The following is a 17,601-nucleotide window of genomic DNA, read 5'->3' as shown; positions in this document are numbered from 1 at the left end:
ATATATATATATAAGTATAAATATCTCTATATTTGAATCACCCGCTTGTTGTTTATCTTTGGCTTGCTTTATTTTAAACATTTTATTGGCTCTTCAGTGTATAATGAGCATTATGTATTGGACATTTTTTATTAAAGGGATGGTTCACCCAAAAATAAAAATTCTGTCATTAATTACTCACCATCATGTCTTTCCAAACCCGTAAAACCATTAATCTTTGTAACACACATTAAGATATTTTTGATAAAATCCGAGGGCTTTCTGATGTGTCGTGGTACTCTCCTAAATGCATGGAAGAAAGGGACAGGAAAGAATTAAATAAAGTTGTTCTTTTTGTTTTCTTTGCTCACAAAAAGTATTTTCGTAGCTAAAATTATGGTCGAACCACTGATGTCACATGGACAATTTTACCAATGACCTTACTGCTTTTCTTGGGTTAGTTGCATTGCTGTCTATGCAGGGTCAGAAAGCTCGCAGATTTTATCAAAAATATCTTAATTTGCTTATCCAAGATGAACGAAGGTCTTGGAACGATATGAGGGTGAGTAATTAATCACAGAATTTTCATTTTGGGGTAAACTCTCCCTTAATGCAAGACCAAATTATGTAACATTCAAAGATATTGTAGTATTGTTGTTGACATTTCTCCATGATTCCTCCAGACCCATCAAAGCAAATGAGATACTTCCTCCTGAGAAGGGTCGTGAGGTGGCCAAAGAGTTAGGCGTGCCATACTACGAGACCAGCGTGGTGGCTCAGTTTGGCGTAAAGGATGTGTTTGACAATGCCATCCGTGCTGCTCTCATCTCACGGCGCCATCTGCAGTTCTGGAAGTCTCACTTGCGGGATGTCCAACGACCCCTTTTGCAGGCGCCTTTCCTGCCTCCCAAGCCTCCTCCACCCGTTATAGTCATCCCTCCGCCCCCTTCCACCACCGAGGAGCACCCGGGCCGGCTGCTAGAGGAGCCACTGTGTGCTGATGTGGTTCTGGTCCTCCAGGAGAACCATCGAGTTTTCGCTCATAAAGTCTACCTCGCCACGGCCTCCTCGAAATTCTATGACCTTTTCCTTCAGGATGTGAAGGCTGAGGCTGACAGTAAGCAACCCACCGGACGGGAACCTCCCGCACGGGCGGCCAGTTTTGACTTGTGTGAGAGCAGCGATGAAGAAAGCAGGGTCAACCTCAGGGCCTGCATCAGTGACGGGACCCTGATCGGTGCAGACTCTGATGGGATTCTGGAGGGCGGTCGAGGGGGACGACTTTTGTCGTCTTTGGGTCGGGCTTTTGTCAGCATCAGGAGAGAAACGGTCCAGGACCCCGTCACGTTCATTTCCCGGCCAATGACTGTGGTGCACATGGACCCTTCGGTGTTACTCGGGCCGTTTCGCGTTGTAATGCGTTACCTTTACACGGGACAGTTGGACGAACGTGAGAAGGACTTGATGCACATCGCACACATCGCTGAGCTGCTGGAGGTGTTCGACTTGCGTATGATGGTTGCCAACATCCTTAACAATGAGGCCTTCATGAATCAGGAGATCACGAAGGCTTTCCACGTGCGACGGACCAATCGGGTGAAGGAATGCCTGGCCAAAGGAACTTTCTCAGGTTAGATTTCCTTTATCTTATGTCGTAAAGATTCTAATGCAAGGCCCCAAATTCCATCTTTCTTTCTTTTTTTTTTCCTGTTTAAAATTTTCTAGATTCTGTATTAATGGTTAAATTTTAGTAATCGAATACAAGTCTATTTAATTGAAATCGTGAAACTTATACAACTGAACAACATTTTATTAAAATGTGTTAAAAATATAACAACAAATTTAAGGGCTCTATGAATTTTTACTAGATTCTGTTACATTTTTGTCAAATTAGTTTTTTTTTTTCTTTTCAGTTTTTCTTTTTTCTGATTTAAATTTTAATGGTATAATTATATGTGAACAATTTTTAACAAGTATGTTTAATCAACTAAATTCATAAAACTTTAAAAGTTCATAAAAGATACACTGGTGTTTAAAATTTTGAGATCAGTAAGATTTATTTTTAAAGAAGGCTTATCAAGAATTTGTTTATTTGATTAAAAATACTAAAAAAAAAAACTCAGTAATATTGTGAAATATTATTGCAATTTAAAGTGCCCCTATTATGCCATGTTAAAGGTAGTTAATATTGTTGTAATAGTCTCTTAAAACAGGTTTACATGTATGCAAGTTCAAAAAACACTTTAGTTTTCTCAAAAATTAGATTTAATTTTACCCCGTTTCTAAATGATTCGTAAACGACTCGTGTGAAGCAGTTCGAAGAATCAGTCTCTCTAAACCCCTCCTTTCCGTGAGCCCTCACTGCTGTGATTGGTCAGATGGTGCAGTCCTTTTGGATTGGTCTACCGCTTCAGCGCAAAACGAAACGCCCATTGGCATAACTGAATGACAGCTGTGGAGACCTGTTAATGCGTAGAAAAGATAGCCTCGATTTTACCCTATCAATTCGAGCCGGAGTCTGACGATGAAACGGTTGAAGTGGCACATAGACAAGAAGCTGTTTTGCAAGCACGACTGGAGCAGGACGTTTCTCAGTGGGTGTCATATTATAACTGTGGGAAGTGCTTGCAATTTGCTTTTGTAAGCGAACCGGGCACACCTCTACGTTGTGAACTTCAACACTGTAACGTACAACCCATAACACTGCGTTAAGCCATCGTTTATCATTATCATTACTTAAACTAATAAGGCAGACAGACAGTCAAGCTGCATCAATCACAATTTTTAGACTACATTGCACTCACAGCTGAACAACAGAACTACAGAAACGCAAGTTAGCCGCTTACCAAGACATGTGCAGGGTTGTTACACACCATAACGTACACAAAGACGTATTTTGAACGATCGCTAGAAAATACAATCATCAATTATTAATCATACTTACAGGTAGAAGTTCAGAGGAGCAAGCCGGTCCAAATAAACTGGGCACTGATCCATTTTTTAAAACCAAGCGTTTGGTGAATCTCGCGTTGTAACGTTACTCCCCAAGATTGGAAAAACAGTCATCAGTAAAATGAGGCGAACACAACACAAGATTGGCATTGGACTGCTGAGGTGTTGAAAAAATTAATGTTAACCACTCATCCTTGGTAGTTTCATCTTTCGGAAGGGCATATAAAACAAATTCACTCGCAGGGCGTCTTCTTGACATGATGTAACGTTAATCCACGTGAAAATGGTAGGCCTACTGTTTGTGGGCGGGCAAGTTGTTCGCGAAATTGAACGTGGGCGGACATTACGCAAATGTGTAGCTCGTGACGTGTGGCCGTTACAGAAAAAAGATTCGAATTGCTGACGACTCGTTTAGGCGAATGTGAGCCGACTCTTTTTTTTGTTAGACAAAAACTTCATTTATAGTGCACTGTCGGCGTCACAACTTTGCAGATAGTTTATGTTCACATACAGCTACATGACACACTACATGAAATATCATATTTGAAAAGGCATAATAGGGGCACTTTAAAATAATGGTTTTATATTTTAATATACATTGAAATAGAATTTATTCCTGTGATGCAAAACTGAATTTTCGGCATCATTACTCCATTCTTCAGTGTCACGTCATCCTTTAGAAATCATTCTCATATGCTGATTTATTATCAATGTTGGAAGCAGTTGTGCTGATTAATATTTTTTCTTGGAACCTGTGATGCGTTTTCAGGATTCTTTGATGAGTAAAACATTAAAAAGAACAGCATGCAATAGAAATCTTTTGTAACAATATACACTACTAAGTTTGGGGCGAGTACATTTTTTTTTTCTTTCTTTCTTTTTCAAGAAAATAATACTTTTATTTAGCCAGGATGTTAAATTGTTCGGGAAAAAATATTTTGAATAAATGCTGTTCTTTTTAAGTTTTTATTTATCAAAGAATCCTGAAAAAAGGATTACAGTTTCCAAAAAAATATTAGGCAGCACAACTGTTTTCAACATTGATAATAAATCAGCATATCAGAATGATTTCTGTAGGATCATGTGACACTGAAGTCTGGAGTAATGATGCTAAAAATTCAGCTTTACATCACAGAAATAAATTATATTTTAAAGTATAATAAAATTGAAAACTATTATTTTAAATTGCAATATTATTTCAGAATATTACTGTTTTTTTCTCTCTATTTCTGATCAAATAAATAGAATTTTGAGCATAAGAGACTTAATTAAAAAAAAATCAAATTCTTACTGATCCCAAACTTTTTAACTGCAGTGTATGATAACAGAGCATTATGATTTTTTTTTTCAGCAATTCTGTGGTGTTTTTTGGATTTATGATTCAATACAAATTATTTAAAAACAGTGATAATCATATGAAGGCATTAAGCATTAACAATTTAATTAATGTTTTCATATGTGATCAGATGAAAGTTTAACAATTCATTTTGTTTATGTCAGCTGAGGTGTTTTGTAGATGAAACTGGCGTTCCTTCACACAGAAACATGCAGGGGATGCAAATCAGATGCAAAATTCTCTTTTACGTGGTGTTTGCTTATAAATGTGTTTTAGCAGTGTGTGGAAACAACCACCCTACAATGACTAATCCATCCACTCATTTTTTTTTCAATCCCAAAAAACCTAAACAGTCTCAGTTATCAAGCCATTTTGATTTTCTGAGCAGTATTACTTCATATTTCTCAGGCCCCACCCACAACTTCCTGTCAGACTGTCCCGTTGTAGAATAGCCTCCGCCCTTAGCCAGTTGTATGCTGTTTGCCATTTTCTTTAGCAATGACAACGTCTCAAAAGCAATGCAGGTGTTTTGTAGTTGGATGTAAAAGCGAACATAAGAGTCTTAAAGAGATAGTTCACCCAAAAATTAAAATGAGCCCATTATTTACTTTCCTTCGAGGGATCGTAGGTGTATATGACTATGAATGAATTTTCATGAAGACCCTGAAGAATGATACCAGCTTGTGGAAAATGGGCATCCAATGTCCCCTTTAAAAAGTCATGTGGACTTTAATATTCACAGACGTCTCACAATTTAATTAAGTACAGACCTACTGTTGACTTATTCATCTAAATTTGCCAGATTCCACAACATTCCACGTTATACTCTGTAGAAACATTTTATGACTAGATTATGATATTCTGTCCACGTTTCTTTCTTTATACCCCAGATGTGGTGTTTAAACTGGATGATGGTACTGTTCAGGCCCATAAACCCCTGCTCATCTCCAGCTGTGATTGGATGGCAGCCATGTTTGGTGGGCCTTTTGTCGAAAGCTGCACTAAAGAGGTGAATACTGCATTTTATAAATGTGACCCATTCATGTACAGCATTCATAATCATAAACCTCTCTGCGGTGAAAAGAAAATGTAATAAATTGTGTATTTCCACTTGTCCTTTTGTCCTCTGGGAGATTGTAAACAAAATTACACTGATCTTTGTGTGGTGTTCATGTTAATATTAAAGGATTAGTTCACTTCAGAACAAAACTTTACAGGTAATTTTCCTCACCCACTTGTCATCCAAGATATTCATGTCTTTTTTTCTTCAGTCGTAAAAAAAATTTTTTTTTTTTTTTTTAAGGAAATTTTTCTCCATATAGTGGACTTCTATGGTGTCTGCGAGTTTGAACTTCCAAAATGCAGTGTCAACGCAGCTTCAAATGGCTCTAAACGATCCCAGCCGAGGAATAAGGGTCTAATCTAGCAAAACGATCTGTAGTTTTCTTAAATAAATTAATATTTATACACTTCTTAACCACAAATGCTCATCTTGTCTAGCTCTGTGAGTTACAGTTAGGGTATGTCAAAAATCTCCCATCTCAGTTTCTCCTCCAACCTTTTTTTGTAAAGGACCCTTATTCCTCGGCTGGGATCCTTTAGAGCTCTTTGAAGCTCCATTTAAAGTTCAAACTCACTCCTGAAATATTTTCCTCAAAAAACATATTTTCTACATATTTGTTCTGGAATTGAACTAATCCTTTAATCTCAAAGACATCTGTTTTTAATTTATGTCATTTCTTGCATTGCTATACAGATTTTCTCACGAATTGTTCTGGTTCCGCAGGTGTTGTTCCCAAACACGACCCATAGTAGTATGCAGGCGGTGCTGGAATATCTCTACACTGGACGCTTCTGCTCCAGACCTGACCTGGATACCATGGAGCTCATTATCTTGGCTAATCGCCTCTGTCTGCCTCACCTGGTCGCCCTCACAGGTCTGATGATTGATTGTCACGTCAATAATGAATATAAGACCTAACAAGGATTAGTATATACCTCTTCTTTATTAAAGTTTTTGAACTAACCATTTAATTGTGTTTCGCTGCAGAACTGCATACTGTGACTGTGCTAAAAGAGGCTGCTGCCCTGGGCACGGACATTGACGGAGATGTGCTGGTATATCTGGAGATGGCTCAGGTAAAACTGCATGTGAAATCCATCACAAACTCCTTCTGCAGTAAATGTAGCATATACAGTATATGTTGAAGTGCATAGGTTATTTATAAGTTTGCATTTCCTTTATTGATTAACCCACCTGTGATGCATTTTGAGACAGTTCTGAGTTTAGCTGCATTAGAAAATAATAGGTTTCCTGCAAACGTTGTCCTGCTCTGGGATTTGGTGTTAAGTCCGACACATTTTTGCAGCATTCCTGTGACTGTTCATGTGGTTCTTTCTGTCATGCTTGACTGGTCAATCTGAGTCACTTGCTCACAAGACTTCCAGGAACGCTGAGCATTTCATGTCTAAGCATAAAATATGATTCTGTAGAAGACTCTGCTGATGTAATAATGAAACTAAATGGTGTGATTTTATAAAATGCATTCAACAGAGCTTGAGTTAAATGGATGAACTGGTATAGACTGACTGTGGAAAATGAGCTAACTCATGTGTCATTACAAACCATTCATGTGGAACACAAACTGAGATACTTAGCATATAGGGCACTTGTTCAATAACCACGGCATAAAGAGACAAAATGAAAAGTTCGTAACACCTGCATAAGGTTACATTTAAAATTTAATTTGTGCATGTCACTATTATATGTGACCCTGGACCACAAAACCAGTCATAAGATTAAATTTTACAAAACTGAGATGTATACATCATATGAAAGCTCAATAAATAAGCTTTCTATTGATGTATGGTTTGTTAGGATAGGACAATATTTGGCCGAGATACATCTATTTGAAAATCTGGAATCTAAGGGTGCAAAAAATCAAAATACTGAGAAAATCACCTTTAAAGTTGTCCAAATTAAGTTCTTAACAATGCATATTACTAATCAAAAATACCATTTTGATAGGTTTACAGTAGGAATTTTACAAAAAATCTTCATGTAACATGATCTTTACTTAATTTCCTAACGATTTTTGACATAAAAGAAAAATCAATAATTTTGACCCATACAATGTATTTTTGGCTATTGCTACAAATATACCCCAGCGACTTAAGACTGGTTTTGTGGTCCAGGGTCACATACATATGGAAGCCTGTTTGAATAAAAAATAAAAAAGGTAATTGCAACTTTTTATCTCGCAATTCAGATTTTTTTTCTCAGAATTTTGATACGAACTTACAGCTGTGAGTTATGAAGTCAGAATTGCAAGATGAAAAAAAAATCACAATTCTGACTTTAATAGACGCAATTGCAAGTTTATATCATCAGAATTTCGAGAGAAAGTCACAATTGTGAGATACAAACTTGATATGAGTTTATATCTCGCACTTCTGACTTTATAACTCACAATCGTGAGTTTATATCACTCAGTTCTGACTTTATAACTCGCAATTGCAAGTTTATATCACAATTTTTTAAAAAGTCAAAATTGTGAGGGAAAAGTCATTGTGAGATTGTATCTTAAAATTCTGACTTCATAACTTGCAATTGCAAGTTTATATCTCACAATTCTAAAAAAGTCAAAATTGTGAGATTTTTTTTTTTTAAATTGTATCTTACAATTCTGACTTATTAACTTGCAATTGTGAGTTTACATCACAGTTCTGAGAAAAAAGTCAGAATTGTGAGTTTTGGCAATAACCTTTTATTTTTTATTCAGTGGCAGAAAAGGGCTTCCATACTACTATTTTGGTTATAGGATGTAAGAAAACTAGGAACTTTGTTCTTATTACTGTTTAAAAGATTGAAGTCAGTCATAGAAATGTATACTTTTATTCTGCAAGGATGCATTAAATTGATCAAAAGTTGACAGTAAAGATGTTTCTTACAAAAGATTTATATTTAAAATGTTCTTTTGAGCTTTGTTCATCAAAAAATTTTGTGAAAAATGTATCATGGTTCCAAAAAAAATATGGAGCAGCACAACTGTTTTCAAAATTGATAATACAAAATGTTTTTTGTGCCACAAATAAGGATTATGTGACACTGACTGGAGTAATGATGCTAAAAATTCAGCTTTTCAACATTTTATGATGTTATTTTGAAATAGAATTATATTTCACAATATTACTGTTTTTGCTATATTTTTGCCGCTTGGTGAGAATAAGAGTCTTCTTAAGAAATGTTCATAAATCTTACTGACCCCAAACTTCTGAACAATAGTTTGTCATATGTTTTTGAAACAATGTGAGGGTGACTAAATGATGATTTTGATTTTGTCATGTGGTTTCAGTTCCACTGTGCCTACCAGCTCACTAATTGGTGCCTTCACCATATCTGCACCAACTACAACAACGTGTGCCGCAAATTCCCCAGAGACATGAGAGCCAAATCAGCAGGTAGTACATCAAAAATGGGCTTTTTAATAATTGAATAAAATGTAATTATTCGTATTTTAATTTTGTTATTATTTTGTCATTAACATATCTTTTAGTTCTTTAGTATTGTAAGATTTTTCGTTTTCATTAAATTTATTACGTTTTAATAATTGTCTCTTTTTTTTGCCCTTTCATATTTTAAAATGTCTATGGGTTGTTGCTATGACATGGCATTTAAAAAAAAAAGTCAAGAAATAAATTAAAGTCAATTTTCACTGTCCCACAAGATAAAAATTAATAGAATTATTATTGTCATTACTTAAAATGCAGTAAAACGTTAAACTTTTTTTTTGTCCTACATGGGCCTGTTGTTATAAAAGTTGTAGTGTTATTTCAATTTTTTTTTTTTTTTTTTAGCTAAATATCAAATTTGTCCTATGGTGTGACTGTCTCAAGCATGGTTCAGTAAATTTACAACTTTTATAAATTATTAAGAAAAGCATAAAAATGTTAATCAATGCCTCCGGCATAATTGTACTAGTGTCTATTTTAGTAAATAGCAATCATTTTTGTCATCTATATATTTCTGAAAGTGAAGGAACTTGATACATTTTGTCTCTGAAACAATAACATATCATGATTTAAAAAATTAATAAGTTAAAGGACCTAATTCATGGTTGTGTTACTGAAGCCCCCTGTGAAGCCCATAACATGTGCACATGGTAATTTTTTGTCTTAGAATGAAGTTATATAAATAATATATATTATATATGTAATTATATATACACATATATAATAATATTATTATTTTTATTATTATTAGGACAAGATCTCTTTAAAAAGCATTTTAAATAATTAAGACTTGTTTAACTCCTTTTTATTCTTTTTTGTTTTCAGTGTACTTAAATGCAATAATTAGATAATTAAACAATTTTCTGATGTTTTTGCTAAAAGCTTGTACTGTTATGAAGTGCCATGAAAATAAGTATAAAATATGATGCTTTGTTTTTGTTACCGAAAGAATTAAGGGAAAGAGGACATGGAAATATTACAACAGAAAATTAACAGGGAGTTTCAGTAACGTACTGATTGAATAAGAGGTGGAATTTTGTTGATGTAAATAATTTGTTAATATGTTGATGTAGTTTGTATTAAAATGTAAACTTTTTTTCTCTTTTGACATGTTCAAAGTTAAATATTTATTTGTAATAACTACTATTTCTGTCCTTTAGTGTGACGTAATGTCCTACGGTGTGATGCGCATATAAGAGAACCACAGATTTGTTTTAATGTCAAAAGATCTTATATAGTATTGCAATAGGGGAAATATAAATATCGCTCATCTTAAAATGGTATCACTTTTAGCAGTTTTGAATGGATGATAGCAAAGTTTGTTTTGTTGTCGAGGTTTGTTTTAAAATTGTCCAACAAGTAATGGGGAAAAATTGTTAATTTTAATTATATATTATATAAATAACAATATATGAAAGTGTCTAACAATGAACATAAATCTCTGTCATGCTATTTATGTATTATTAACATATAGAGTTTTTTTTTCTTAATTTTTGCTGTGTCGCACCATAGGACAAATTTATGGTACAGTTCAGTAAAACAATGAAAGAATTGAAGTTAGTGACCCTTTATATTTTCTCAAAGATCAGATTTCACACTACATAAATATATGCATTGTTTCTTAAAAAATTGTCTTTTACAAAAAAAAAACTACCCTATATATATATATATATATATATATATATGTATATATGTGTGTGTATATGTGTATATATGTATGTTTTATTTAAGCTTGTTTCTACACTGAAAAAGTAAAAAAGGTTATTGTGAATTTATAACTCACGCTTGCAAGTTTATATCACATAACTCTAAGAAAAGAAGTCAGAATTGCAGGATTTGAACTTTTTTATTCTAAGGCAGAAATGAGCTTCCATATTTGTTTCATTTATTTCAATGTTATTTATTTTAGTAGTTTAACTTGAGTTAAAGTAAATCCAAATTTTCTCTTGGCAACTAACTGAAATCAAATAAGTATGTTTTTCAGACATTTTTATATTATTTGAAAAATTTTATTTCAAGCAACAAAAGTTTTTTTTTTTTTTTCTCTCCCTCTTTACGTTTTTTACAATAACCTTATTGTATGCATATTCATTCAGAGAGCCAAGAATACTTTGAGAAGCACCGCTGGCCACCGGTCTGGTACCTGAAGGAGGACGACCACTACCAGAGAGCACGTAAAGAGCGGGAAAAGGAGGATTACCTTTCCCAAAAACGCCAAAACAAGCGTAAATGGGTGCTCTGGAATCTTCCGCCCTCCCCTTCAAACCCCTCTTCATCTTCTTCGTCGTCCTCATCCTCAGGCTCCTCCGCTATCATCTGAAGAAACGAGGGTGAAGCCTTCTAGATTGAGAAACTGTAAGGTGCAGTGAACACATCCTCCCAATTTTTCTGCTTTTTTCACAGCTGGTTTTAGATCAACATCTCATCAGTTGTGCTTTGAAGTTCTTGGTGCTTGAAGTCCTGCACTTGGAAGTGTACAGGCATCAAACAGGACATGGTCGCCAAACACGTCTAGATGTCAAATGTTTACCAAATGTGACTAAAGTCGCTCTGCTTTTAAGCAAAACAGGTAAGCATTTTTATCCCAGAACAATGAAGAAACCTCAGCGTGTTTTAGTGGTTCTCAACTGATTTTGCCTCACAACATCAAATGGTAAATCAAAAATTGTTTATTATAAAAAACAATTGAATTGATTGATGTTGTGGTAGTATATTATTTATATAATACTGTATTTATTAATATTTTAAATAAGCTGTAATTTTTATATTTTCAGTTTCAATTTTAATTTTAGTAATTTTAGTTTGTAATGTTAAAGGTCCCATATTGTCAAAATCGAAATTTCCTGGCTTTTTTCATGATAACTGAGGTCTAGGGGCTATGTAACTACCATATGAGTTTCAAAACAGTCAATCCACAGTAAACTGCACACAGCCTGCTTAAAGTAGCTGTTCATTTTCACGAGCCACTGTGACTTCCGTAACGATGTGACGTCCGATCTACTCAGTCACCGCCTTCAGTCACCACTCCGAGCACCAATCACATCCCACCCTCCTTTTGTCAAACCCAGACAACAACGCATCCATTCCATTGTTGAGCAACAACAACACAAAAACGAGTCGAGAAAACCCTGTTCAGTCGATAGATGTCGAAACTACATCATTGCACAGGCTTCAGAACAACGTGAATATAAGAGACCAGTGACAGTCAACTTCAGCCTCTTTCACTCAGCGATTCCGGTAAATACACGGATAATGTGTCCCATGATTTGTTCCGGAGTTGTTTGATTTGGTTCATTCACAGTTGTTTTCCGGAATCTGTGCGTGCTTTACACACAACCCATAAAGACATGTGACGTTTGGATGTGAGATGTAATGCGACGCATACGTTTCATTAAACTGAAACTAACCTGAACAAACTGTGCTTCAGCGCTGATAGTGCGGAGCTGGCTCTGCCTGATCGCCGCTTCATTCCACTTTGCACGTACTTTTTTGTCGTGAAGAGTCGCATGATAACGTGCATCATCACTACAACACTGCCTTTATGGTTCTGGCTTTTGTTCACACAGCGCTCGATCCCGTAATTTTCCAGAATCAGCGCGCATTGTGAAAGGGGCTTTACTAAAGCAACAGTTATGTAGCTTACTGCATTCGGTGTTTGAAAAAGAAAAAACATTAATGATCATTCTGAAATATCTTGTTGAGTATCAGCAGGCTAGGCTCTCTCTATGGCTCTGGGTTCAGCTACAACGATACATGACCGTTGATACCTGTGATTGGCCTGGCTGTGTGTCACTCAGAAAACAACAGGCCAATCAGAAGAGTAGTGATGGGATTTATGGCTCTTTGAGGGGATCCGGATCTTGGCGATCCGTTCCTTTCAAAGAGCCGTTCAAAAGAACGGCTCTTTTGGCTCTTTTTAAATATTTAGTCAGTTTTAAGAAGCCAGTTTGGGGGCATCTCAGTTTATCCTGGAAATAATCACTGGGAGGAATTATGAGGTGAGATTTGTAGTCAAAAAATTAAAACTCACATATCACACACCAATATCTGAGTTTGAATTATTCTGAAATATTGATTATTATCTCATTACATCACTATTTTGGATTTACCTTTAGTACAAAGTGTGTTGCTGCGTCCCAATTCGCATACTTATACTATGCCCTTAAAGTATGTACTCTTTTTGTGAAGAAAAAGTACATACTTTTGAGTATGTAGCAGAAAAGTAGGCAAGCTTTGGGACATACTACTTCATCTGTTGCTTAGTTACCTAAATCCTGTCACTGTTTAAACTGCCTTGTCAGTTAATATCATCTACATTTCGTTTAATTTGATTTCCTACCGTATTAGAGAAAAATGAAGAGGCACATTCTTATACTAGTCTTTTATGCCGAGAACTTTGCTCGTGTTTGCATAATGATGCATTGAAAAGTTAATGACCAAACCTATCATTATAAAAGTTCATAATGTTGCTGCACATGAAATATACCATGGATAACATTATTTAAATATTATTTATTAGGTTACACATTGATTAGTTATCTCAAAAACCCCTTTCTCCACCTGTCCCTGGTAGCGCGTATCCGCCATGTTTGTAGTTTTTTTAAACAATTTTTATGCGTGTTTGTAGTTCTAATCGGATCCTCGTTCACTGCGCAATGTGTTGTGGGCAATATTAGCCGTTAGAGCGTGCATTGATCCGCACTTCGAATTCTTAAGTTAAGTAGTAGACCATCCGGGAATAATTTGTGTGCATCTGTGCAGGCACGTGCACACATAGACATCAAAGGGGGCTTGAGCACCTGCCCTTTTTATTCCTGGAGAGAAAGTGCCCTTTTTTCTGGGGTGCTTTTTTTCTTTTTTTTTTGAAAAATAATATATATTCCTATTTGCGCACAGCTTCCCTGTCAAACAAATATATTTATTGAAGAATAGTATATCTAAATATCAGATCAGGAGTTCTGAAGCAGATTTAACATTACTTATTATTGTAAGAATGACGTGAAGATAATGGGATTATGCAATAGGGCTGGATTAAACTTCAGAAGGCAATGATGTCATTGAATAAATATGCACGCTGCACGTTTCAAAGTCAAAACGCGGCACTGATGTCTTGATATGAATGTATCTGAAGGGAGCCGACTGTCCTCAGTGTTGTTGGCATTTTCATTTTACATTGTGATAAAACAGCGTCAATGCTGCTTTGTGTTCAGCCGTTCCCATGGAAACCGTAGTATTTCAGCGCTCCTAAAGCGCCCCCTTGTGATAGAGAATTAATTTATTTCCACATTTTTCAGCTCTTTATGGTCAAATTATTGCAATTATCGACCTAGTTTTTATGCAAAACTGCTTCACAGCATTGGCTGCTAGAAGCCTCTGTGATAATACGTGTATCAGCAAGGATTGTGTCACAATATACAGTACAGTATTGCTGTACTGATGTTTTGAGCACAGCCCTATTTAGAGAGCCCCTTTTATCGTGATACAAATATTACTAATTCTATTGTTTGAGTCCTGAACTAAACATAAATGCAAATTAAAACTTTGAATAATGCATTATTTGTCTTATTAATGACATTGTTACTTATTACGTAAGTAACTGGATGCCTACGATGAGGTGATGGACCCGAGGGGCTCTTAAATGCCTTGTTCAAGGTGCCCTTTTTATACTTTGAGCACCTGCCCCTTTAAAGGTCTCTGCACGGCCCTGCATCTGTGTGAAACACGCATAGGAAAAAAGAACGACAGAAAGAACGGCTCCCCCCCAGCCGCGACTCGGCTCCCATCGTTCATGTTTATGAGCCGTTCAAAAGAATCGGTTCGTTCGCGAACGTCACAACTCTACAGAAGAGAGGCTCATGAATATTAATTAGATGGGCCAAAATCGACCTGTTTTTGACAGAGCTCCTAAAAAAGGAGCTGTAAAAATATATTGAGATGGATTTTGGCACTTATACCGCAAATATATATTCTTAAGGACATCAACAACTAAAATAAACCTCCAGAAATGTGTACAATATGGGACCTTTAATATAAAAAAAATAGCTTACATTTCTTTTCTTTCTTTTTTTTGGTTATAGTAATTTAGTACTACAACTTTCAACTTATTTCACTTAGTTGTTTCTATTTGTATTTATTTTTATTTCAGTTGCCAAAAACATTTCAGTTTTAGCTAACAATAACTGGTTTGGATACAAATTTGGCATCAAGATCAAGAGATTTCTAATATATTTAAAATTAAAATAATCAATAATTTAGATATTTTTTAGTTAATAAGTTGCTTTTTCCCAGATCCACTAATTGAGAACCACTGATCTACAACCATTTAGCCTCAAAGCAGAACTGTGTGAAAACCAAACATTCACCCAAAGAACAAACTAAACCTGTTTGTACAGATCGCTGTGCATTTTTAGCCAATAATATTCTTGATTTTTAGCATTGTACCTACAATGATTCTTTGTGATTCATCCCCTGAATCATATCATATATATTCTCCTGATTATAACAGGCATGATCACTAGACTCTAGTGCTGAAATTATATATTGGAAAATGTGAGTTTGCCACATAATTGTGCCTAGTCATGTTATTCAGAGATGTCATGGTGAGATTCTGCTGGCAGAGTCTTTCTGTGTGAAATCCTCACTAGATGGTCATCCTATATTTTTCACTACAGCGTAGTTTGGATATTGAGTCAAGTGGCTAAACGTTTACACATTTAGTAAATGCAGAACCTTTTTTGAATTCCATGCAAATGAAGGGAGAGTTCACTCAAAAGTGAACGTTTTGTCATGGTTTGCTCACCCTCGTGTCCTTCTAGACCTGTTGATTTTTATTTTTTAGTGAAGGATATTAAAAACACAGAAGAGAGAAAGGAGAAGGTCAGAGGTTTGGACTGATGTGGAGGTGAGTGAATGAAGAGAGAATATGTTTTTGAGTGCACTGTCATTTTAAATGTCTGTTTTGTGTGAGGATCTGGATCTTGTGTTAATTTAATGCTGCTCTATGTGTCTGAACCTGAATCTGTCATTTTAGTCTTGATACTAAATACATCATATTACACAAACAACTGTGGTTCTGTAGAACAAAACTGTAATGAAAGGAAATGCTTATCGATATTTAAATTTAATTATGTGAGCAAAAATGATTTGTTTTGCTTAATAAATTTTTGATTTAACACTCTTTCTTCTTTGGTTTTTATATACCTTGCAGTGCACCATTTTGCCTAAAATGTAATATTTTGTCATAATGTCATAATACTCCACTTTAGTCATGACATTAGTCATAAATGAGACCAAATGTTTTTCTTATGTACACACACACACACACACACACACACATATATATATATATATAGTAGTCAACATTTGAAGTGGATCAAAAAAGTTAATCAAAGTTGTTCTAAGACAAGAACGGGTATTGTTTTGGACAACTGTCAAAACAGCAGTCTTCCCCATGATTGTGTAGCCTACAGAACTAGACTGAGAGAGCATTTAAAGGCCTTTGCACGTGTTTTGAGTTAATTAGTTGATTAGAGTGTGGCACCAGGTGTCTTCAATACTGAACCTTTTCACAATATTCTAATTTTCTGTTTTTCATTAGTTGTCAGTTATAATCATCAAAATTAAAAGAAATAAACACTTGAAATATATCAGTCTGTGTGGAATGAATGTGTACATTATATAAGTTTCACTTCTTGAATGGAATTAGTGAAATCAACTTTTTGAAGATATTTTAATTATATGACCAGCACCTGTATATATACAGTATGTATGTATATGTACACACACTATATACAGACGGATTCTGATATATCGTATTTAATTCAGCCTAAACCACATTTTATTACCTTTGTTATCCTAATGACTGTGCAATGCTGGATAATATGCTTACATTTCCTTAGTTATTCAAAAAGCAGCTACAGAAAATGAGCAAAGAACATTATCAAAGAACATCACATCAGTCAGAACATCAGTCTAGTCTAGTGCGAGTTGCACTTTAAAAACACTCCCATTATAATCAGTAAATCTATCCACACTGTATGATGATACACGATATTATCATCTATTGGCACAACCTTAATATGTACACGTATACATCAATATATAAGTGTGTGTATATATTTATGTACATATGTATATATTTTGTAGGTACATATGTACACACATAAGTTATATATACACAAAAATATATACACATATTGATGTATATGTACATATATTTATGTACATGTGTGTGTGTGTATATATATATTTGTCTGTATATGTACGTGTATATATTTGTGTATTTATATATATATTTGTGTACAAGTGTGTGTGTGTGTGTGTGTGTGTGCGCATATATTGATGTATGCGTACATATGAATACACATGCATGTGTGTATATATTTATATATATACACATACTGATGTAAGTGTACATATTTATGTACATGTGTATGTACATATGTGCAAATGTATGAGTGTGTGTGTGTGTATATATTTTGTGTGTATATGTACATACATGTACATATATACACACATTGGTGTGTACATGCACCCACACACATATATACACATGTATATATAGACATTTGTCACATCAATATGTGTATATATTTTGTCTATGTGTGTGTATATTTGCATGTACATATGTACACACGTTTTATATATATGTACATATACACAAAATATATACAGACATTTGTCACATCAATATGTGTGTATATATTTTGTATGCATTTGTGTATTGTGCATCAATGTGTATATTTATGTACGTGTATATATTTTGTATGTATATATATATATATATATATACATATAGAACGTTCGTCAGCTAATCAGATTCA

At 34.8% G+C, this 17,601-nt stretch overlaps 1 protein-coding gene across 1 annotated transcript in view; it reads left to right on the top strand.

The window, feature by feature from the left end:
• rhobtb2b (Rho related BTB domain containing 2b) overlaps positions 1-15,951 on the top strand; it is a 20,905-nt gene extending 4,954 nt beyond the window's left edge. The window contains exons 5-10 of the mRNA XM_073829822.1: positions 663-1,609; positions 5,158-5,276; positions 6,054-6,204; positions 6,318-6,406; positions 8,623-8,728; positions 10,876-15,951. Of these exons, the coding sequence (XP_073685923.1) occupies positions 663-1,609; positions 5,158-5,276; positions 6,054-6,204; positions 6,318-6,406; positions 8,623-8,728; positions 10,876-11,099 (1,636 nt within the window). The 3' untranslated portion in view covers positions 11,100-15,951. The remainder of the gene's footprint in view (positions 1-662; positions 1,610-5,157; positions 5,277-6,053; positions 6,205-6,317; positions 6,407-8,622; positions 8,729-10,875) is intronic.
• Positions 15,952-17,601: the final 1,650 nt, after the last annotated feature.

Source organism: Garra rufa, chromosome 23 (genome assembly GCF_049309525.1).
Source record: "Garra rufa chromosome 23, GarRuf1.0, whole genome shotgun sequence".
NCBI classification, from domain to species: Eukaryota; Metazoa; Chordata; class Actinopteri; order Cypriniformes; family Cyprinidae; genus Garra; species Garra rufa.
Note: the sequence above shows the minus strand (reverse complement) of the source record. Positions and strands in the feature narration are given on the sequence as shown.